We start from the raw sequence: 24,851 nt of genomic DNA on the forward strand, positions 1-24,851 counted from the left end.
GGGGCTGAGCCATGGAAACAAGATCATTGTTTGCAGTTGAACAACCTAGTTTCACAAGTCTGATTCCCATACTACGACGAAAATCAAGTTTTAAGCTATCATCAAGTTATACATCAAATCTTCATCACACTTAACAGACAGTAAATGACTTGGTTCAAACAAACTGGACCACCAAGGTACAGCTAAAAACTGTTAGATGCCACTAACTGCTTAATAGCCATAAACCTAATTCAGGTTCAAAATAAACTTGGCCACTAAAAGCCTAGGTATAATAGAACTGCCACAAGTTCTATGAAGCACAAGATGGATTTTCAGCAGAATGGGAATAACATCAAGAATATCATTTCTTTTTCACTTCATTTAACAAGTTTCTTCTTCTTGGCTGATGAAGTTTTGGCTTCACAACCAGCCTCTTGTGCATGTCGAGCTTGAGAGGACATATTTTCTGCAGCTTTAGTTATATTTGAAATGAAGATCACATCCTTCCATTTCTCCAGCAGCTCTGAATAAGAGCGAGTATGTTTCTCATTCTACAAGCACAGAAAACATCTGTAAATTATATGTGAAGACATCCCAAGGTACATGAAAATAAACTCCGTTTCTCTTGAGTATGGTTGCCAAAAGTATTTTCTACTAGCCTAAAAGTTGCTCTTTCATGCAAACAGATAATATTCAAATCAAAATAATCTCCAATTTATTCAGCTCATAATGCAGATAGATACATCACTCCACATATTTATTGAAGGACAACCTAAAATTCCAGTATGTCCAATGAAAAGTGAATTTTACTTATGAAGGAAAAGAAACACAGACCTGTGCACACCACAATTTATTCCATATGCACCTAAATATGCTTCTAATGGTCTAAATTTTGACAACATAAGGAGCACTGCATCTTAAATCAATGATACGAAGCAACATAATCATTAAGAGAAAACAAAAAAAGCTTCAGGAGCCATCTACTCAGTTGGGGGAAAGTGTCAGATACAATTAGTTTCCTGTGGCTATCAAGATCAGTTCACATTTATTACAGCATGTACAGCAGCACAAAAAACATAGTTTCAATATCCATCTCCAAACGCTATAAGGGAGCTATGAATACTAAAGCACTGATACTAACATATCTCTTTACTGAGACTTTCTTCATTTTATATGCTTGAAGAAGCTAAATCACAAGGAATTATGTCACTGTGTTTAGTTGGAGGACACAATCAGAGTCCAATATAGCAGAGCTAAACAACAGAATATAATTTGTTTAATGCTTACCACAGAAGATGAAATTCCTATCACAAATCTTATATCCAATATGTTGTGCAAAAGGGCATGTTGAAACAACAAGAATACAGACACATGAAATTGCTATAATGATGATTAATTAATAAAAAAAAAAAAAAGAAGAAAAAAAGTGATAGAACAGCATATTTGATTAAGAATGTCTAAAGAACATACTGCTTCAAGTTTTCCCAACGCATTTTCTAACTTCAAAGCTAGCTGATGATTTTCATTTGTTAAGGTTTCAATCTGCGTTTGACGGAAGTAAAACACATAAATAGTATTAAGGTAACATCAACACTTGAAGTCATCTGAACAAAAAAGAGAAATATACTAGCACAGTGATGATACCTTCTTTTGGGCATCAAAATACAAGCTTTTATATCTGGCATGACACATACATGGGTTCTCATGAGGAGAAAATTTGCTTTGTTGACTCTCCATTAGTTGTATCAAGTAGTCAACTTTGTCTTCCAAGTTTTTATCTTCCCTAGCTGGTTCAGGTTGTTCCATCTCCTTATATGCTGGTGGTTCATCTTCTTTCTCACTTTCATTAAGCGCTACCTCTTCAATCACATGCTCAATGTCCTGGTTGTGGGTGTGCACAACTGTACCTTGAAGTCGTACAGAGCGCCTAACACTAACGCTAACAGTATGCTTCCCTTTCCTTTTCAAAGATACATTACCAGAATTGGATTGCATTTTAGGTTGTGGCTTTACATTCTCCAAGGATTGATTTGTTTTTTTCGGTCCACAATTCTGCTCTCTCTGAAGAAGGATTTGTGATTTGAGGAGGCAATTCCTCCTTCCCTTCATATTTCTATCCAAATTAAGTAGTTATTACATTAATAAATGTGATCAAACTCTATGATCTCAATCACTGAAAAAATTTTGAATGTAATTTATTTACACTACAACTCATTATATCAAGAATAAAAGTTTTACTAACAACAGAAAATAAAACAATAATAAAACGAACACACACAACTGATATGCATTTAGAACAAATTTCAACACAAAGCTAAAACTAACTATAAACTTGTTACGATTTCAAATGCAAAGTATGAGACTTAAATTATACATTAGAAAGTATGAGCTTTTGGTACAAAGTTCATATTGCTTTGATCTTTTCAATCTCAACAGCTAACTTTTAGGATATGATTATTCTTAGGTTTGTATTATTTGGTATCAAAGTTAACATTCTATATTCTAGTTGTAGTTGCACGGTGTGGGTGTGGGTGTGGGTGGTTTGCCGGCATTGTAGTTTGCCCACGGGCGAGAGGGGGGTTAGCACTTGGTCAGCCAACCACCATCACGTTTCTCAATTGTAATCATGTGGTGTGGATAGTGACAGGCACCAGGCTTGGGACTGTGGTTGTATGAATTGGACCCACATTTGAAAGTACGAGATTTTGGTGCGGGGCCTTTAGGGTGTGGTTCTCCAGTTTCCTATCAAAGCCATTATTAAAAAAGCCTTCAATAGTTCAATAAAACTGGCTGTCTAGCCAGTAGCGAAGATAAAACCTCGACCCCAATTAGCAAGAAGCCAAGTTTGCTTTATAAATTTACAGACGAAAGCCCGTTAAGGCGTTGAAAAGGAAAAAAAAATCAAAACTTTAGACTAAAACTTCAATAATCAACACTTCCACTGGCTACTTTTAAATAAAAACAATTAAAAACAAAACATGCAAAAGCGATAAACAAACCAGCCGCAAGAACAAGCCAAAACCGACCAGGAAAACAAAGAGGTGTCATCACAAATAAACAACACCAATGTTAGAGAGAAAACAAGTAGATGAAACTTAAAAAACTAACAGAAAAAAGGAAAATTACCATGGGAGCTCTTTCTTTACTTTTAGCAGCGTAGGGTTTCCTTCCCATATTAGTTTTTCTTTTCGTCACAACAGTCCAGTTTTCATTGGGAATAGCGTGGTCACAGCAGAGAAAGAACGGAGGGAAAATAATCAATGAGAATTGCAGAGTTATAAAAGGGATACAGAAATCTTACATGCTGTTTAGTCATACGTGGCACATACAGTCCAAAAAGAAAATCTTTGACTAAATGTGTCACATTTGATTATATTATTAGTTGAGAAATAAAAAAACTAACATATTTATAATTAATAAATAAAATTATATTTTAATAATTAATTAAAATAATTTTTTTAAGAATATATATGATTTTAAACATTATTGAACATGTCATGTAAATATAATCAACTTTTATTCTCATTTTTTAATTTTTTAACACCTACATCTATGATAGTTGAATCACAAATTATATTGTGTATTAAAAATCTAATTTTTTATATTATGTATTATATTTTTGATGATGACCATCTTTGATCAAGAAAAGACTAGGATGGAGAGAGAATGTAGCAATCACAGTCTTCAATCGTCAACAGTGGTGGTTGGAAAAGCTTTAAGAGGGAAATATTCATTTTTTAAACTTTTGGTAGGAGGATTTTGTTAAATTTTTAAATCTGGAAGGAAAATGTAATAAATTTTTAGTTTTTTTAAATATTTTTGTTAAATAACAATTTTACTTTTAATAGTTATAAAATTTAATAGATAAATAGATATTGAAATTTTTGAAAGTTAACGGATGTGAGTTTGAATTTATACTAAACCTTGGGTGGGAATAAGTCTTTTGACCATTACATTCTATCTATTTTCATCAAAATTGTATTATTAGACATGATTTCTCCAAGTAAATCGTGTTTAAACTTACTTTCACCCTTCTTAAATAATTTTTTCATCAACAATATATCAATTTTCAATTAAAAAAAAACAACAACCATTGACAAAAATTAACAAACTCATAATCGAAATAGTAAAACATAAAATAAATCATTAACATTAAAATTTAAAACAAACACAAAAAGAATCTTCAAAATAAAAACAATAGACATTTTATACTAATTTTTATACCCACTTTGTTAAAGAAAGTTATTTTGAGTAAAACATTCTCTATTTTCGTCAAGTTTGAGTTTAAATATGATTCAACTTTGATCAAAATCTTATTTTTATATTGAGATAAAAAGACATCCTTCATGTATTGAAATTATTAGCAAATCATGTTCAATTCAAAAGCTTACAGAGACATTAAATGTTATGCAATTTTTCATCCTTCAAACTATACATTTTAGGATGACGGTTTGGAGAGGAAAATTGGACTTGCTAAGGAAAGAATGGACTTTACCATCTTAGAACACCAAATAGTTTGAAGAAAGTTTTAAATAATTTGTCCTCGTCATTTCTCTATTCATCAAGTTATGATACCATTTGGTTTCACAATTTTCATCTTGATCATCCATCTTTTAAAGTCTTAAATGTCATATTTATCTTTTTATTTAGATGATTGAATATTACAAAATTTCATTATAGTTTTTGTGAACTTGCGAAATATACTTGTTTATCTATTTTTTATAAGTAATAAAAGAAGTTCTCATACTTTAGGGTCTTGATTAGTTGTTTCTCTAATTGATGATTGTACTAGAGTTACATGGATATTATTGCTCAAGCAAAAATCTTATGTGAGTACTTGGACATTGTTATTTCAAGGGAATATTTCTAAATCCTATTAGAGGAAGTTGTCCTCACTGTAATCTACATGATCAATAAACTACCATCATGGATATTAGTTACATAATTCCCATGGAAGTCCTCGCCAAATTTTGCTCATACTTCATAATGTCAAATGGCCTCATACTCAGAGTCTTTGGTTACACTTTGTCCATGTTAATGACCAACACAGAGGAAAATTAGACCCAAAGCAATCAAATGTATATTTTTTGGTTATTCATTTATACAAAAAGGGTATAAGTGTTATCATCTTCCTTTGAAAAAATTTTACATATTTGCACGTCACATTCACTGAAAATAAACCATATTCATGTATTATTATCTTCAGGAGGAGATTTTAGTTGCGAAAGATCAAGACTTTGGTGATCTAAGATCCCTTGGTCATCTTGACCTTACCTTTTGGATTCCATTTTCTTTTAATTAAGAATCGAATTCTCCAACCTCCACTGAGTTTGTCTCTTCTTTTATGTCAATCTTAGCCCCAAAACTTGTGTAAATTCCAACGCTTGTCTTAGTTCCAAAATTAATGCATAATCAAGAGTTTTTATATATTTATAAGCTAATGAGATTTCCTCAAGTGTATTTAAGAATACCATTTGTTCCAAACTTGATACCAGTTCAAGTGACCCTCATTTGCATATGCAATCTGCTTAAACACAAAAAAAAAATGATTCTCATTTTCCTATTGTTGTTGGAAAAGGTAACAAAGATTGTATAGAGTGATCCTTATATCCATTGTCTCACTATGTGTCACTTAAATATTTGTCATCACTTCATAAAAATTTATTGCTGAGCCTAAACACTATTTTTGTCTCAAACACTTTATGTGAGGACATTATTAAAAAAAGAATGGAGGAATGCTATGAGAGACAAAATGGATGCATCAAAAAAAAAAAAAAAAACAAAGACATGGAAGATCATAAATGAGCTAAGAGAAAAGAATTTAGTTGGTTAACAATAGGTTTTCACTATGAAGTATAAGAGTGATAGTTTACTTAAGGGATGTAAAGTAAGATCAGTTGCTAAAGGTTATACTCAGACATATAGAGTTGATTATCCAAAAACATTTGCTTTTGCAGTGAAGATGAACATTATAAGAATCTTGTTATCTCAGTCAACTCACTTTAATTGGAAACTTCAACAATATGATGTGAAAAATGTCTTTTTGCATGAAGACCTAGAAGAAGAAATATACATGAGCATTCCATTGGACTTCGAAAGAGAAAAGACAACTGATAAGGTGTGTAGACTAAGAAAGGCCCTATATTGGCTTAAGTAATTGCTTTAAGTTTTGTTTGAGAGATTTGCTTAAGTGATGAAAGCTATAAGATATAGGTAAAGCCAAGGAGATCAAACCTTTTTCATCAAACATTCAACCACAAGAGGAGTGACAACTCTCATAGTATATGTTGATGATATTATTGTCATTATAAATGATGAGAAGGAGAGACAACCTAAAACAAAGTTTGATAAAAAAATGAGATAAAGGAACTTAGAAGACTGAAATATTTTCTTGGAATTGAAGTTTCATACCTAAGATAGGGAATATTTATCTCACAACATATATATGTGACGGATCTCTTGAACGAAACATGAAAACTTGGTTGCAAACCAACAACTACACCTATTGAGCCAAACTAGAAACTATGGGAAGCAAAAAAAAACCAACCGTTGATAGAGAGAATATTAAAAATGGGTAGGAAAACTCATCTATCTTGCTCATACTCAACCAAACATAGCATATTCATTAAATCTGATTAGTCAATTTATGCACGAAGTTGTTTGGAAAAAAGGGGTTCTATTCAAAATAATTAATGAACTCACATTGAAAGTTTACATAGATGCAAACTAGGTCGAGTCTACAAAGAATAAGAGATCAACATAAGATGATAAGTTTTTTGTGGTAATTTGGTAATATGGAAAGTTAAAAAACAAAATCTAATGATAACGTGGAATGTAGAGTCAAAAGTTTAGGATAATGCCTTAAAGATTGTGTTAATTATTGTGGCTAAAAATCAACTTGAATGATTTGAGAATCAAGTGGGAATGCCCTATGAAATAGTAGTGTGACAATAAATCAACAATTACCATAGATCATAATTTTGTACAAAATGAGAGTATAAAACATATTTAAATTGATAAACACTTCATCAAGGAAAAGTTGGAAGAGGATATAGTTTGCATGCCCAATTTACTTCATGTGAATCAATTCGTATATTACCTAGGGTTGGACTCGAACCGAGCCTGTTCGAGCTCGAGCTCAATTCAAACAAGCTCAAAACGAGCCAGCCCTATAAAAACTCAATCGAGCTTAAGTTCGAACTGGAGCTACTCGTCAAAATTTTCAATTAAAAATTTTAATACAAAACGATGTCGTTTTGACTAATATGTGACATCGTTTTAATAACAAAATAGTTAAAAACGAGTCAAACCGAGTTCAAGTTGGACTTCTATGAGCTCAAGTTCGAACTCGAACTTTGCTATATATAAACTGAGCCAAATTTGAATTCGATTCGATTCAAATCTAACCCTAATATTACATAGCATGACGGGGGTATTGAATTGTATAATTGTTGTAGTCGAATTGTTCTTAAACAAATCATATAATTAGTTAGAAAAATTTTTATTTTGATTTTAATAAACAAATCATATAATTGGTTACAAAAATTTTTGTTTTGATTTTCATAAACGCGAGATATACAATATTATGTTGTCCTTGATGGGATAGTTTCTTATTTTTCAATTTATTCTAAAAAATTAGAAAATTAGTATTATTTTTTTCTGTTTTTCATTAATTATAAATGATAGTTATAATTAATAAGGCTAACATTTAATTTATTTTTTATTAAAAAATTAAGGAAAAAAATAAAATGAGATAATTGTTATTAAACTAAAAAGGAAAATAAAATCTGATATTATAATATCACCGGCAAGGAATAAATTTGGGAGCTCGGACTTCCCTACACCCGTCAGCTTCCTCCGGAGCGGATAAGAAGATAACAAAAAATCTTCGTACAAAATTTGAATTCCATTTCTCCTCCCTTACAAACACACTACAAACTGACCGCCATGAAACCTCTCCGTTCTCTCTGCACTCCTTCAGCTCCAAGAGCACTTCCACTTCCATCCTTTCCTTCTCCTCTCTTCTTCTTCACTCCTTATCCCCTCCCGTCTTTCAAATCCACTCCTGTCCGTACGCATGTCCCCCTCAAATCCATCTCAAACGACAAGTCGTTTTGCTCCGACGACACGCCCCCTCTACTTTCACAAAATCAGCAGCAGCAGCGCCCGAGGACACTGTTCCCTGGTGGTTACAAGCGCCCCGAAATCAAAGTGCCAAATGTTGTCCTCCAGTTGGAGCCCGATGAGGTCCTCACTGGAGGTAATGTGTTGGATTTGATCGACCAAGCTGTGGCGAAGTTCGTCGGTATTGTCTTGCTTAATGACGGTGATGCTAGTGGCAAGAGTGTGTATGATGCTGCTTGTGTATTGAAGTCTCTGGTGAAGGACCGCGCGTATTTTTTGATCTCGGAGCGCGTTGATATAGCCGCTGCTGTTAATGCGAGTGGAGTTGTACTCTCTGATCAAGGTAAATAATTCATATGTTATGTAATTACATATTTATATCAGAAATTTGCTAGGTTAGGTTTATTTAAGTTTTTGTGTTACTTGTTGTTTCGTCTTCATATGATTTTTTCTGCTTGATTAAAATCATAGATAATATATGGAAATTATCATTAATTCTGCTGAAAAGAACTTTGATTGATGTATGAAAAATTCCGGTGGTTTGCAAATGAGGTTGCGGCATTTAGATTTTCATTTGTAGTTTTGCCTGCACTAAAAGTTGTCATTCAGTTTTGTTGTAGTTGTTATTTGAAATCTTTATTAAAGAGCTTTTGATGTGTTTGGTCAGGTCTTCCCGCTATTGTGGCAAGAAACACAATGTTGGATTCAAAGTCTGAATCTGTAGTTCTACCTTTAGTGGGTAGGAATGTGCAGAGTACGGAAGCTGCCTTAGATGCCTCTAGTTCTGAAGGTGCTGATTTTCTTATATGTGGGTTAGGAGAAGGGAAACATGCTGATGTGGTTGAGAATTCTTTGTTTGCTAATGTGAAGTTACCTATTTTTATCCCAAATGCTTCACATGGAGAGGCTACATCGTTGACTGTGGAAATGTCCAAGTTTCTTAAATCAGGTGCAAGTGGTTTGGTTGTTTCACTGGAAGAGTTGAGGTTGTTTGATGATGTGCTGAGTCAATTGTTTAATCCCATTTATGCTATAAATAAAAAGCCTCAGGATGAGCTTGAACGCTTCAATAACCTCAAAGTGTTGGATGCAAGTCATATGGTGGCTGGCTTTATTAAATTGGAAGACAGAGAAAAACAGCTCATAGAAATTGAGAGATCAGTCCTGCTTGAAGCATTAAATGTTATCCAGAAAGCTGCTCCACTGGTGATCTTTTAATTAATATAGTTAGCCGTTGAAGTTAATTGTTTCATTAATTTAATATTTATGCAATTTTTAATCAACAACTTGATCTTGAATCAGTGAAATTGGTTTTGAATGATAGATGGACGAGGTTTCACTTCTCATTGATGCAGTTTCTCAACTTGATGAGCCATTTTTACTGGTTATAGTGGTAATTGTGTGCTGAACTTCAACAAATTCTGGTTCCAGGGATATACATTGGTATTAGCTCTGAATTCAAATGATTTATTTTTCTTTTTATTTTAAAGGATCTAGGACTAATAGACCTTGTTATTTGTCCCCATTCTTTTGTTAAGAAACTACAGACGTTTGAAAGTATCCCTCAGGTATTTATATGTGATGCTTCTCATATCTCATGTAATAAGCTTTCCCTTTTGCATAAGCCATAGATCAGTCCGTGTTGTCATATTTCATTGATGCTTTTGTAGAAATATCATGAAAAAGTTGGATTCAATAGGACTATAGCTTGATTATCAAGAGGTCTTGTCACAAACTTTGTTCTGCTGTTTACTGTGCTTAGGAGACCATGTATCATCAAATGACATGTCCTTACTTCTTTCCCACTATTCACCTGCTCAACACTTCTGTTTAAGCATGGTAATCAAATGAATTTTGTTTTAAGCCTCATATTCCGTATCACCTGTATTTTTCCTTTGTCCTGTTAAAGTATTTTCCTTCCTTCTGTTTGTTGAATGAGTGTTATATTCGATTGTGCTCTGTCAAATCCCATTAAGGTTTAATGTTAAGAAATTTCATATGGTTGATGTTGATGTAGCAAACAAAATCTGTGGTTAAAGCCTCATGTATGTTATGTGGTTTTTCTTCAAAGATTTAAAGAATAAATTCCATTAACTGAAAATAAAACATTATTGTTTTCTTGATGAGATGATTGAGCATTATGTATCAGTTTCTTTCTTATTCATGCCATGTGCTTTGACAGAACTTAATATCCTTGTACGTTCTCCTATGATTTTTTTTATCTTCCTATATGTTGCCAGGGTGAGTTCAACTCTGGTAAATCATCTGTCATTAATGCACTTCTGGGGAAAAGGTATCTCAAGGAGGGGGTTGTTCCCACAACCAATGAGATCACTTTCTTACGCTGTTCTGACCTGGATTCTGAAGAGCAACAACGATGTGAAAGGCATCCAGATGGTCAATACATCTGCTACCTTCCTGCTCCAATTCTTAAAGAAGTGAGTTGTGTTGATATTTCTTTATTATGCTTTTGAATTCAGCTCTAAGGTGTTCCAATTCCATGGGTATGCTTGGTATTAATTTAAGCTCTATCTCAATTTTGTCCTGTAATAGTCATGCCTAGACAGAAATGCATGCTTCTCATATAGTTTGTTTTGGTTGTTGGTTTGATTTTTTCCGTACTGTATTAATCTGTTATGTGCATAAAGTTTTTTCTTTTTCTTGTGCTTTTGTTGCTGGAAAAAGAATTTGCGTGTTTGAAATACCATGTTTCATAGCATTTTAATAAACCTGTGTGGTGAAATCAGGGTAATAGTTGCTCTGTTCCATAGATGTTGTGTATGTTTTTTCTTTCAGTCATTAAAATATGTGTAATGTTTGAATGTGACATCAAGTTACTTTTCTGTAAGTGGGTAAAGACTAAAGATTCTAGAACATATGGCAACTGAGTTTGCTACATCTGGAAATGAGTATAGCTGCTATAATGAGAAAACCCATTGGACTAACAAAATTTAAAGATGAAGAAAGAGAATTGTGTGGGTCAATTTGTCATGTGATCTACTCAGGCTGCTGAGTATAAATGAAAGCAAAAATATATTTGAGGTTAAAAAAGGAGTTTCTTGATGCATTTGGCATTAATAAAGGAAGGCATACATAATTTGATGTGTACTAAAAATGTAGTGAAACTAAAGAAGTAATGACATCCATGTCTTTGTAACTTCTTTTTTCAGTTTTCTTAAGTGCAGTAGCTTACTGGAAATAGATCTCTTCGCCCATTTGAGATAATTTTGTTGCTTGATGAAATTTATTTTCCTTCTCTATGAAAGCAGATGATTATTGTTGATACTCCTGGGACTAATGTGATTCTGCAAAGGCAACAACGCCTTACTGAGGAATTTGTCCCTCGGGCAGATTTGGTTATTTTTGTAGTTTCTGCTGATCGACCATTGACGGAAAGTGAGGTATGATTAGTTTCATTTGTCAGTGTGGCATAGCATACTATACACAAATTCCTTGTTATTGGCATGTATGGCTTCTATGGCTGCATTCCTTGTTTATTTTTACTGAAAACATTACTGAATTATACACAAATTCCCTATCTGGGACTGGAAGTGGAACTACAATGGGGTTTGAAAGTTCTTACAGGTGGATCTGTTGACTCATTGCAATTACTTTATTAGGGGCTGAAGTTAAAAATGTAAAATTTGACAAAAATTTCTAAATATGCTGTGGAAAGTATTTAATGGCTGGGGAAACTTTCAGTCTGGTTTTTCAAAACGTGAACATCTTAAAGATTTGTGTGACTTTTGTCATTGTTTGAATTTAGAAAACATCCTCATGGTATTTGTTGGTGAAGTCAGTTTCAATCTTTGAATTGTTTTCCAGGTGGATTTTCTTCGTTATACTCAACAGTGGAAGAAAAGATTTGTGTTTGTGTTGAATAAATCGGACCTCTATCAGAATGCTGTTGAGGTTAATTCTGCTTCTTTTTTGTACTTGATATTTTTTGTTACATTGAGACTCCTAAGTTGCTACTTCTGTCAACTCAGCTTCTCAAATGACATTAATATCCTTTTTTATTGTGGCTTTGTGATTTCATGCAGCTTGAGGAAGCTATATCATTCATTAAGGATAATACACGGAAGTTGCTGAATATTGAAAATGTAATTGTATATCCAGTGTCAGCACGATCTACCCTGGAAAGTAAACTTTCAGCTTCTTCTGCTGTTGGAAAAGACTACAGAGAATCATCTGTCATGGGGTATCATTGGAGCAATAGCTTTGATGAACTTGAAAAGTTCTTATACAAATTTTTAGATGCGTCAACGAGTGCTGGAATGGATAGAATAAAGCTTAAACTTGAAACACCAATTGCAATTACAGAACGTTTGCTTTCTGCCTGTGAAGCCCTTCTGAGACAAGATTGCAAAGATGCCAAGCAGGATTTGACCTTGGCAAATGAAATGATTGATAGTGTAAAAGAATATACAAAGAAGATGGAAATTGAGAGCATCAATTGGAGGAAACAAACTTTATCACTGGTATTGTTTCAGGAATATAAATTTTCTGAATTGTTAAGGCAAATTGCCCATATTCCTTAAATTGTCTTTGTTTATGAATTAGCTTGTTCATGAAATCGCAGGTTGACGCCACAAAATCCCGTATTGTGGAGCTTGTAGAAACTACTTTGCAATTGTCAAATTTTGATCTTGTTGGCTCATATATTTTTAAAGGGGAGAAGTCTTCCACAATGCCAGTTACCTCACAGATTCAATATGACATAGTTGGTCCTGCACTCTTAGATGCACGAGTAAGTTTTCTTCAATTGGTTATTGGTTGAAGTTGATGTTGGAGAAAAATTTGTGCACTTAGGTTTTGTTGTTATGTATTTGAGCCACATGATGCCAATCTAAGTTAGCATATTTGGAAATTTGAAGCAATTGATGACTCAGCTGCTTCAAGCAGTGCAAACAAAGCAGCTAGTTGGGTCACTTTGAGGTGGTTTATGAGTGTGTTAAAATCACATGCGAGCTCAGAATTTCAGGATAAAGGGAAAAAAGAGAGGAGCTGAGAAGAGAAAAAAATGATTGAGTAGAAATAAAAATAGGCTAGAATGAGAGACCAAGAGAAAATAGAGTAGAATAAAAGAAGAGTGATCAGTAGTGCATGATGGGTTGGACTGTGAACAGATTCAGCAGCAATAATACCTCATAAATTTTATTGTCCTTCCGTATATCTCTAGGGATCCCTAAAATCGTGGTGTTAGAGCACACAGAGCTTTTACCCTTGACCTCAACAATGCATTCAATGTAAAATTTCATTTTTTTAGTGATTGTGTTTCCTAGAGCTCCCTTTTTTTAACACTTTTTTCCATGAGCTGCACTGATAGTTTCATGTTAATATCTTCTTGGCATACAGAAATTACTTGGAGAATATATGATGTGGTTAGAGTCTAACAATGCTTCTGAAGGGAGACAGTACAAGGAATCTTTTGAAAATAGATGGCCTTCACTTGTAATTCCAAACACCCAGCTGCCACCGGACACTTACAATTTGATGACAAAAGTTGATGAAGTCAGCTTGAAAGTTGTAGAGAACTTCAGTGCCAGTGCTACTTCCAAACTGTTTGAGCAAGAAATACGTGAAGTGGTAAGTTCAAAACTCTATTGTATGGTGAATTAAGATTATCCAAAACAATTGAACAACAAATAAGTCAAGTGTGAGTACATATCTGTCTAATGTACTTTTATAGAACTGTGTATCCTAACTGAGCAAGTTGGCATCTACATTTAGTAATTTCTTTGACAAAGAGAGTTCACTCATGTAGTGCTGCAAATCTATTCAAATATATTTTTGTTTTCTTAGCACGGTAGCAAATCTGTGTTTTAGGAAGACCAATGACTTTTGGAGTTATAACTTGGTACTTAATTGGTGATGCAGTGTTGTGTCAAGTCTAATATTTTAAGAAGCTGGTGTGAAGCTATGCTCAAACATGTTCATGCACTTCCTTGACTTGTATATCAAACTCTTGTTTCTTTCTTTATTTCATGGATAGCCTTCAATATGTCATAACTTATCCTGCATATTTCTCATCTTTACATCCTTGAATTATCATTTTGCGTTTGCAGTGTCAAATTTTATTCATTCTTCTGTTCTGTGACTTCTAATACTAAATGAACCTTTGAGAACACTGATGGCTTAGATCTATTTGTTTTGCCACCTTTTTTTTTTTTTTTTGCTGTGGTAATTTTGGTATTCCTATTTCCAGATATATATTTTGTTCTACTGGATCTATGGCTTAATTAACCTGAAGTAAAATATTTTCTCATGGATTTCAGTTTTTGGGGACTTTTGGTGGACTCGGAGCAGCTGGGTTATCTGCTTCACTTTTAACATCTGTGCTGCCTACCACTTTAGAAGACCTTCTTGCTTTGGGCCTTTGTTCTGCTGGAGGGTATTTACCCGTTTACCTATTTTACCTCGTCCTTATTACTCATATTTTTAGTGCATCTGTTATCATCAAGTGATTTTTGTCATTGTATTATTCATCTTTCTTCTGATTGAAGGTATATAGCGGTTGCAAATTTCCCATCTCGGCGACGACTAATGATAGAAAAGGTTAATCGAGTTGCAGATGGATTGTCACGTGAAATTGAAGAAGCAATGCAGAAAGACCTCTCAGAAACTGTTGGAAATCTGGAAACGTTTGTTAAACAAATTGGCAGGCCATATCAAGTCGCAGCACAACATAAACTAGACAAACTTCTTCAGATTCAAGATGAACTATCAAATGTCCAGAAAAAGCTTCAAACCCTACGCGTCGAAATCCAAAACGTTCATGTCTCATGATGCAATCATTATAACCATTGGTATTATTCTCCTAGGAATTCCTCTTTCAGAAATGTGTGAGGGGGCTTGTGTGTTTTCTCATCACGACCCTTTTTTTTTTCTTTTTTGCTTTGATTTTCCTCCAGATGACAAGTGTATCATTTATCGGTATTAAAAAAAAAAAGAAATTTGATCAGAATGAAATCAAAACATGCAATTGATAATTATTCGGAGTTCATCATGTCAAGATTGGGTGATTTTACAAGATTTCTGGTTGCCATTCACAGAGATTATTCTCAATTAGGTTCATTCTCTAGCCAGTATAGACGAGGATCTGAAACACTTTGATTACGTTGTTCCTAAGCTACGAATTAAAATCTATTAAAGTTTATTCGTTTTGTCTTGCACATTTTTGTCAATGGATAGGATACCCTAAGCATTAACATCAATTTTCCTCCTTGTTGGTCGGTTAATATTTGAAATGCTACCCAAATTTCCATAAAAAGGAACTCTCATAATCATCACACGTTTAATTTTATTAAACCATGAAAATGTTTCTACCCAAAGCAATACCCACGTCCTAATGGCAATTCCAAAAAGATATTGGTGGGTGCCAGTTGAGATTCCAACGACACGTCGAAAGAACATTTGGAAAGCTGAGTTTCAATACCCACCAAAAAAAAAAAATAATAATAATAATAAAAGTTGTGTTTTAACAATACAATTATATAAAATTTTAGAATAATATTACATTAACAAATAATTTATATAAATTTATTTGAAAGAGTGATGCTAAAGTTAGAAAAAAAGTAAATAATATTTTATAATTTATCTCAATAAATTATTATTTTAGTTTGTAAAATTTGTTTATTTATATAGTTTTATTCAAAGTTTTATTTTCCTCGTCAAAAAAGATGAAATTTGGCAACCAATAACCGGGCAAAACGTGTGTTTCATGCCTTTCAATTGTTTTTACGGAAATGTGACTGAGACAATGGCCTAAAAAGGAGGTAGGATCGAAGGTCAAAAGTTATTTCCCTAATCAAGCAAAACGAACCAATAATGTGGCAACACGTATGGTATATGGGTTTTAAATTACTTTAAGAAGTTAATTAAGAAAGACCAAAAGACTTACTCCCCCCTATAGTATATTAGAATATTAAACTCTCGTTGCGCTAATTTTGTAAAACCTAAATATTCATTTATAAAAAATTATTTATAAAAAACTCAGTTATAATTATAGGTAAAATTATTATTTATTAAAAAAATTTAAGTTTTATCGCATTTTTCTCTTCAGATTTAGAAATTTTATAATTTTTCTCTAACTTAAAATTTGAAAACTAACAAATACTATATAGGATTTGTTTCTCTTTTCTTCGACGTTAATTTACTGTTTCTGATTGTCGAACGTCCTTTCTCTCATCTTATTTTTCCTTGTAGTTACTCTCTCTGGTCGTTTTCAACTAAGACAAAGACGAACGGTCTTCATCTTGTCTTGGTCAAAAACGACAAAAAAGGGAAGAGAGAATGATCGAAGGGAGAGCTAAGGTGGGAAGGATGATGATTAATGATTGAAGATGACAAATCAACACCAAAGAAAAGAGCAATAAACCTTGAAAGGGTATTTGTTAGTTTTCAAATTTTGGGTTAGGAAAAATTGTAAGTTTCTAAATCTGGAAAGGAAAATATGATAAAACTTTAAATTTTTTAGTAAATAATGATTTTACCCCTAACTCTAACTAATATTTTTAATAAAAATTTGTTTATGGATGAATATTTAAGTTTTTAAAAGTTAGAGGATAGACATTTGAGATTTTACTATACCTTAGATGGGAATAAGTCTTTCAACCATAAAGAAACAATGGGCTAAAAAGCAATAGAATCACGGTCAAAAGTTTGTCACTTTGCACCTTCCTGTTGACATGCTCGTGTGAGGCATGAATTTGACGCTATCATCTTGCTTGGTGAAAGATTGCAAAGTAGACAAACAAACAAATAAATAAATCCGCAAAAAAAAGTGGAAAATTTTAGTAGCATGAAAGAGAAAGAGGGAGATAGAGGCCTATCTTTTGTTTGGTTTTTTATTTTTCCCTCTTGGTTTTGATTAGTAATGAGAAAGAACGTTGATCATACAAGGACCTTTTCCATATTTGAATGGCCAAAATCTAAGTAAAGCTAACCAAAAGCAAAATTGATGGCTAGGGCTTAGAGGGAGTTTTACAAAAGCCATATTCCCGTCAACCATATAATAGTAAGGCACACTTTTTCTTCTCGATTTCCGAGCTCAGACCAAGAAATCAATGCCAGCCCTCACCAAAAATTAGAATAGCATATATTTTTAATATATAATTTATATATATAAATAATGTGTTATTATATAATTGAATTATTTTAAATTAAAGATAAAATAATATTTAATCATATAATAATCATATTATAATATTTTATTTATATACATAAATTATATTTAAAAAACATATACATAAAATTGCTCAAAGATTATTAAATTGATATACGCATAACATATAAAGAATTGTATTAACTTGTGGTAAACACATAGCTAGAAATTACAATAAAAGAAAAAAAAATAGGGTTATTATATAAGTATGAAACAATGAACGGTGAAGATATGTTTGTAAAAATATAATTACAAAATTTATACAAAAAAAAAAAAGAGAAGTTCATATATAAGTTTAATATGATATATTATTAATAATATATTTAAAAAGATATGGTAATATTAATATTAATTTTGACATATTTCATGACCATCAGACAAAATATAATACAATACATATCAAATATTTAAATTATAGTTTTAATACTCCAAAAAATAATACATATCTACGATTTAATTATAATCTTAAACTCATTATATATTCAAGATTCAAACTAGAATTTCAAACACGTATCACAATGACGATTTAAATTAGGTTTATAACACAAAATACATAAACAAACAATATGAACTGAAAAAGGAGCACCATTCATTCAGGAAAGGGCATTATTACCCATCAAGTTATTTATGTAAATCTCAGTGATTAGTGTAGAATTAGCATTTTTGTCTATATGAATTTTTTTATCGTGTTACGACGTCCTGCGCTAGAGTTAACGTTGGCCTAAACCTCATCCATGGGACCTAACGGCTTGAGTGCAAACTATTTTGAAGTTAAAGGAAAGTGAACTAGATTATTTAAGAACACAAATAAAAATATTAATTTGATGGTTTATTCAAATAAATGAGACTCTATTTATAGGTACAACTCAACAATTGCAGTATATCCCGCAAACTATGCAAAGCCTATTAACAAGAGCAACTGATAGCTAACTCCACTAATTAAGAGATTAACATAAGAATAATGCAAAGAAGACTCAATCGATAATGCTAGACTAATTTAATGCATATGTGGCCTAATTCAAGGAAGAAATTACACTACTACAAGACTTATTATTGCATGGCTTGTCTTGCATAGTTGTAACACATAGTTTGGAAGCTCCTATGATATCTCCAGACCTATAGATTTTAAGTTACGTGTTATTATAGAAGTGAACTTTTATATTATCATCGTGTTCATTTTCATATAGGTTTCACGTTTTGAGTTATTGTAGAAATAAAATGTTATATTACTATATGTTTATCTTCATATATACAAATATGTCTAAATTAAACATTTAAAAACCGAATGATAAACTCACCCAAAAGCAAAATTATTAAGTGAACCCAAATCAAGAATCAATAAGAAACAATTATAAAAAGGAAAAAGAAAAATGATTCATCGCAAAGAAACAATCATAGAAAACAAAGTAAGAGCTATGTTAGAGGAGATTTTGTAGAAATATCAAACAATAGATCAAATGCGATTGTTATAAATTTTAGAAAAAAAATGTTAATAGTTGGGTTTTACATAGTTATGATATTATGATAATAAATTAAAAATGTAAAAAATATTTTTGTACTTTATGCTCGTGCATTGGATATATTAAAGTACCCAAACAATGTCATCTACTAGAATTAGCATTTGCCAAAGACATGGATATCATGAGTAGATTTTAAGGATTTAGTGGTGCAAAGAATCTGATGTCTTGTTTTAAATAACCAAAAATTTCGCATTTGTGTTTGCCTCAAAGCAATGATAAACCAAGTTAGTGCTGCGGCGGAATGCACATGAAAGATTTTTTAAGATCTTTTGTTTCTTCTTTTCATGCAATTCCTTGCTTTACATTTTTGGCTTGTAGCAAATTTGGTTTTGTCTTGCAAAATCAGCTCAATATTCTTCATAGAGTTATTCACCTGGAGAAATTTCTTCAGTTGAAGTAACCCTTTGTAACGACAAATTTCTCACGTTTAATCTGTAAAACTTTTGATAATTTAGAAACAAAGTGTTCATTTTACGTTCAAAGTTTCAACTGGATAGATGCTATGAGAAATTTCACAAGTTCATACTTGGCTTCCTCTATTTCAATTAAACAGCTTGACTTCTTCTGCAACTGCAGGTGGGTTACGTTTCTGTGTCTGTCACTTGTTCTGAGAAATTCAATCTGATTTCAATGATCCGTACACAAATTATAACAGAGAGCTTGTGCTTGTCACGCGCACTCACTGACATTCCTTTAACGTTACGCCCTTCTATTGGGTGTGGCCACTGGCCATATTCTTTTGTTTCATTTCATGTTTAAGAAAGTTGACTGAAAGCTAATAATTCAGAGTTGAATAGTGCAGGCTAACTCAGTCACCAGCATTATTTAGTGGAAGAAGATTATTTGCTTTAGTCTGAAGAAGGGTTTGGCTAATTTTAATCAGACAACTTTGAGTGCTTTGTATCAAACAAGCATTGCCTGTTAGTTTTGGCAATTACTTGAAAGCTGGTAGATGTTGCTTTCTTCTTCTTCTCACTTGGAAACCCCTATTAAAATTTCAAGTTGAATGTTTTATATTTTATGTTATTATTATATAATAATAATCATAATTTAATTTCTGTTGATCAAATTTTAGAGGATCATTGGTTCTTTGAGTGCCTTTTGATATTAAACTAGAATGGAACCTTTACATACATCATTCAAGATTATTATATGATTTGACCTTCTCAATATAAAATTGGTGAGATGCTAACAGGAAAAGTTATAGTCTTGTAACTTGTTTTCATCTCAAATTAATATGTAGTCTTGAAGAAGCAGCCAAGCTGTATCCGGTTCCGAAGTAATAGTAATAAAAAATAGGCCAAAAGATTTACTCTCACCCAAAGGTATAGTAAAATCCTAAAACATTACTCTCTAATTTTTAAAATTTAAATATTCACATATGAGTTAAATTTTATTAAAAATCTCAATTATAATTAAAGGTAAAATTGTTATTTTAATAATAATATTATATATATAATTTATTAATTTCTCCTTTTAAGTTTTAAAAATCCACAATTCACTCCTTCCAAAAACTTTATTAAGTTTAAAAAATTGCATTCCCCCCCGCCCCCCAAAACCTAGTTTTTTTTTTTTTTTTGCTTCACCTCTGATCACCATCTCCGGTATTGACAACGTCTCCTTTCCATCATAAACCATCGTTGACGTTGGTTGTCACATTCCTTACTTTAAATAGTCTGAATGACGAGTCTCTTACCATATAAGCGCAATTTGTCATTGATATTTAGTTAGATGAAGACGAATTATCTTCATCCGGTTAAAGAGATGACTTCATCGAATGAAGACAATTTATCTTCGTCCGATAAAAAGGGCCATCAAAGAGAGAAGATGGCTGACCTTGAAGATGGTGGGAAGCCAGTCAATGGCCGAAGCAAAGATGTCGTTGGAGAAGGAGAAAAATAAACCATAAGAGTGAAAATATTAGTTTTCAAACTTTCGGTGGGAGAGAAATTGCTAGTTTTTAAAATCTAGAGGGAAAATGTGATAAATTTTTAATTTTTTAAATATTTTTATTAAATAACTATTTTATCCCTAATTCTAACTAAGATTTTTAATAGAATTTGGTTTATGGGTGAGTATTTGAGTTTTTGAAAGTTGGAGGGTGACAATTTGTGATTTCACTATACTTTGGGTGGGAACAAGTCTTTTGGCCTAAAAAATATGCCTTGGTTCATATTTGTTTTAGGATTTATAATGTGTGGCAGTGTGAAATTTATAAAATTCTAATGGGCATAAAAACTTGAATAATGTTATATATATAACTTTTATACACAAATACTGACGTGTCATCATGTGATTGAATAGTCAAAAAATTAAAGATAAAACAATATCCAATTATATAATAATATATTATTATTTGTGTATAATATACAAAAGTTATGCACATAGTCTTATTGAAAAATCTTCACTCCCATTTGAGCTGCTCTAGGTCCATCTCAGCTATAAATTTGCACACATATCTTCACTTCTTTGTCATGCAAACTCTTTTCTTTCTGTCTTGTTTCTCTTTCTCTTCTTCCTGATCCACTTATCTTCATTTACAAAGAAGCCAAAGTTATGGGTTTGGTTTAAACCCTTGTCTTGTTTTCAAGTTTTATTGCATTTTCACATTTCCCACAGTTTCTCCCCTGTTTCTCTCTGTTCTACCCAAAAAAAAAAAAAAATTTCTCCTTGGATAAGAAAATGTCCTCCTCAAGTTTCTGTCAAGGGTTACAATCATGTCTTGAGCCTTCCTCCAAAGAGCCATGTGTTTTGGGGCTCGATTTGGCTCCATCCAAATCCATTTTTTCTCGATCATATTCTCCCCGTAAATTTTGTTTCTCTTCTCTTGACACTGAAGATAACAACACCTCCATCCCCGCAATCACAAACACAAAAAGCAATGATTGTGACAGCAAAAGTGAAGGAATTGTTGACTTAGGCGGCTGGAGTTTCCTCCAGTATGTCAACAACACTTCTTCTAATACTGAGAATGACAAAGTTTATGTTCATCCTCTGGTTAAACGGTCGGCTTTTTCACTCAGTTCAAAGAGCCTTGAAATGTGCACTGAGAGTCTGTGCAGCGAAACGGGTAAAGATCAAATGAGTGAAAATGGTGATGATTTTTCCATGTTTTTAGCGGAAGCAGAAACTGAGATTTGGACCCCAAAAGAAGAACCTTGCAAACTGCCTCAGAGTTTAAGTTGTGTGACGAAAAGAACAAGTCGTTGCGCTAGTTTTCCTCCTCCTTTAACTTCTGTTTCCGGGTTCAAGTGAGGCGTCATAGCGAAGGCGGGCGTCTAGTTTTAGAAGCCGTCGCTGTCTCCCCTTCCCCCACTTACTTTCACGCAGAACGCAGCGGTGGAAGGCTCAGGCTTTCCTTGATGAGGGACTGTTCAGAAAAAGCAGATGAAGTAGAAGAAGAAGAAGAAGAAGCAGAAGAGGAAGAATTTGAAGAAGAAGAACAGGAAGAAGAAGCTGACTGCGGTGAGGATTCTGAACGAAATAATAAGATAATTAAAGATGAAATCGGGGGAGAAAATCTGCGGAGGCTGAGCAGATGCAAAGAAGGCGAACGTGGGAACAAAGGACTGCTTAATTGGGAGCCATATTGGGTGGCTACTTGAACTTTCAAAGCTACCCTCTTGCTATTTCTCTTTCATCACCATATGGAACTGTTAACTTTCTCTTGTAGTCTATTTTTCCAATAATTTTAGCCTTGGATATTTCCGTACCGTGGATTTCCTAAAATATGTTAATGGTAGTTATTATCGTTATTGGACTTGTCCTCTGTACTCTCTCTCTCTCTCTCTCTCTCAGGGTCATTTTCTTTCTCGCTGTCCTGTCGACCTTGTGTTTTTATTTTATTATGCTCCCAAACTACCCTTAACACCACAACTTTATTACATAAAATGGAATGCTGAATTCTGAAGTATGTAAACTCACCAAAACCAAGTAACCGTTCTGCCACAACCCACAAAAGGAACATACAGAAAATTGCCCACAGTTAATCAGTTTCAAGATGTAATGTCAAGATAATAAGGTTGAGATGAGGTGGGCATTTTGGTAGTAAAAGTGGGGAATGGCAAAGAGAATTGCACGTTTGGGTGTAAGATTGGAGTACGAATTAATGCACGGTAACAATCAAGACTGGGTCCGAGAGAGCAACATCACTGAGCTCATCACACAGGAGCATCCATGTGCTTTTGTTCTTCGCTCATCAGATTCTAATTACCATTTTATCATCAATTCACTCAACGCAATGAATAATGGCCCCAGCCATCAAAGGCAGGCAAGGCCAGGCCCCATTACGATAACCAACTCTCACTACATGGATGGTGAAGTTTTGGAGTTAATTGTATGTGGATTTTATAAATATTTAATTAAGGTGGGTAGAGAGAAAACCAAATTATCCTTTGCATCCAAAAGGACTTTACATAATGGTTGAAACGTAAGATTAAGTATATATGAATGGAATAAAAACATTTAATCCTAATTTGATCAAATTTATACATGAATTATAAAATTCTCAATTAAAATTTTAAGATCATAAAAATATCTTAAACGTTATACAATCAGAATATGTAAAACTCAAAATTTACATTGCATTGAAGTGATAGATCTTTTACTTCAAAAACCTTTCTGAATAATAACTTTTAATGTATTTATGGTTTTCGAAAAAAGAATCTAATCAATATATAGCAGGTTATTGAATCCATCAAAAATTTAATAAACTTTAATACCCACACTAGTGTTGTTTACTCAAATAATAATTAACTTTTAAATATATTAAATTTATTTTTATTAATTATTTAAGCAAATCAATAAACTGTATTTCAATTATTCAATTACCTAATTTTACTAAATTATAATTATAATTAATATTAGTTCACTTTAGGGAATTTTCTAACACGTAATTCTTTGAACTCTATATGATGAGGTGGGTTGAGATATAAATACTACTATATTTAATAAAGTTGAAAGATACCCAGGAACACAAAGAGAGAAATTAAGAGATGGTGATGGAATTGGAGTGAAATGAAATTAATGAAAGTAGTAAAAACATTCCTTGAAACGAGGAGGACAATGTCCAATCGTGGAGATTGGGTGTCCATACATTAAGGTATATCATAACACGTGTGCATCATTTCATACGTACCCTCAACATCCAGCATGTGCCAGCAGAACCTTATAAACTATGTAGGCACAGACTCTCTCACCATATCATCTCAACAAGTATGCAAAATCTTTGAGCAATCACCATGTCTCCGCATTGTCGTTCTCACATCCTACAATTAATACATTTCACATTGTCGGCTGCTTCCAACATCCATTGTCAATTTATGAGTGACAAAGTGATGCTCAGATGGTTTTAGTGGGTAGTAGTTCATTGAGAGTAGATGGATGAGTGAAGATATAGGAAAAGTAAAGGAATTTGAGAGAGAAAGTTTAGGCTTTAATTGTTGACTTATTTCCTTGATATGTATTTGTTTTTCTAGGGTTATTATTTGTTTCACTTTATTCTAGTTCCTTACTAGAGAAAGTCTCTTTTTCATACTCATCATAAAAGAGCCTCATTTAAAGTGATGGATAGCACCCATATCTATTATACATGTTATTGGATTGAGTTTGATTATGTCTAAAGGACATATTCATAAGGTTAGTTGGGAGTGTGAATGTTACCTTTTTGCGGTGATTTATTATCTATAATTACATAAGCAGTTCTAAATTCTTATATAAATATGTGGTTTGATCGGTTAAATTTAATAATTTTAAAATTAATAAGAAAATATAATTAACCGAACTTAGTAAAATTAGTTTTGTTTAGTATCGTTAATTTTGATTTTCAATTTCTTTTCTCTTAATTCGCTATCTAACACTTATCACTATAACTATAACGATGTTTATTTACTGTTCTTTGAGATACTAACTAACTTAATTTAGGTTCATAGACAATATTATATTGTAAAGAGTATCAATTCCTCTTTTAATATAAAAAAGTCCCTTTTATACCAAGAACAATATTATAAGTACCTACTAAATATGAAAAATTTATTAAGAGTGGCTAACAACATGATCTTTCA

General features: G+C 32.6%; 3 protein-coding genes across 3 annotated transcripts; 2 read left to right on the forward strand and 1 right to left on the reverse strand.

Moving 5' to 3' along the window:
• Positions 1-12: 12 nt before the first annotated feature.
• On the reverse strand, positions 13-3,261 carry LOC123212306. Its single transcript, XM_044631395.1, has 4 exons — positions 3,106-3,261; positions 1,624-2,092; positions 1,450-1,521; positions 13-530 (listed from the first exon to the last, which is right to left on the reverse strand). The coding sequence occupies exons 2-4, from the start codon at positions 2,086-2,088 to the stop codon at positions 357-359; spliced, it is 711 nt and encodes a 236-aa protein (XP_044487330.1). The 5' UTR covers positions 2,089-2,092; positions 3,106-3,261; the 3' UTR covers positions 13-356.
• A 4,531-nt stretch (positions 3,262-7,792) lies between these two features.
• Positions 7,793-15,098, forward strand: LOC123212108 (probable transmembrane GTPase FZO-like, chloroplastic). Its single transcript, XM_044631151.1, has 11 exons — positions 7,793-8,446; positions 8,771-9,309; positions 9,428-9,496; positions 10,344-10,541; positions 11,373-11,504; positions 11,929-12,015; positions 12,147-12,584; positions 12,686-12,853; positions 13,462-13,692; positions 14,382-14,497; positions 14,610-15,098. The coding sequence occupies exons 1-11, from the start codon at positions 7,927-7,929 to the stop codon at positions 14,890-14,892; spliced, it is 2,781 nt and encodes a 926-aa protein (XP_044487086.1). The 5' UTR covers positions 7,793-7,926; the 3' UTR covers positions 14,893-15,098.
• A 6,140-nt stretch (positions 15,099-21,238) lies between these two features.
• LOC123210955 (protein FANTASTIC FOUR 2) lies at positions 21,239-22,549 on the forward strand. The gene is given in 2 exon segments (XM_044629451.1): positions 21,239-22,033; positions 22,036-22,549. Coding segments are annotated over 2 exon segments (921 nt in total). The 5' UTR covers positions 21,239-21,471; the 3' UTR covers positions 22,395-22,549.
• The last annotated feature ends 2,302 nt before the right edge of the window (positions 22,550-24,851 follow it).

The sequence above is a fragment of the Mangifera indica genome, chromosome 3, assembly GCF_011075055.1.
Source record: "Mangifera indica cultivar Alphonso chromosome 3, CATAS_Mindica_2.1, whole genome shotgun sequence".
In the NCBI taxonomy this organism is placed as follows: Eukaryota; Viridiplantae; Streptophyta; class Magnoliopsida; order Sapindales; family Anacardiaceae; genus Mangifera; species Mangifera indica.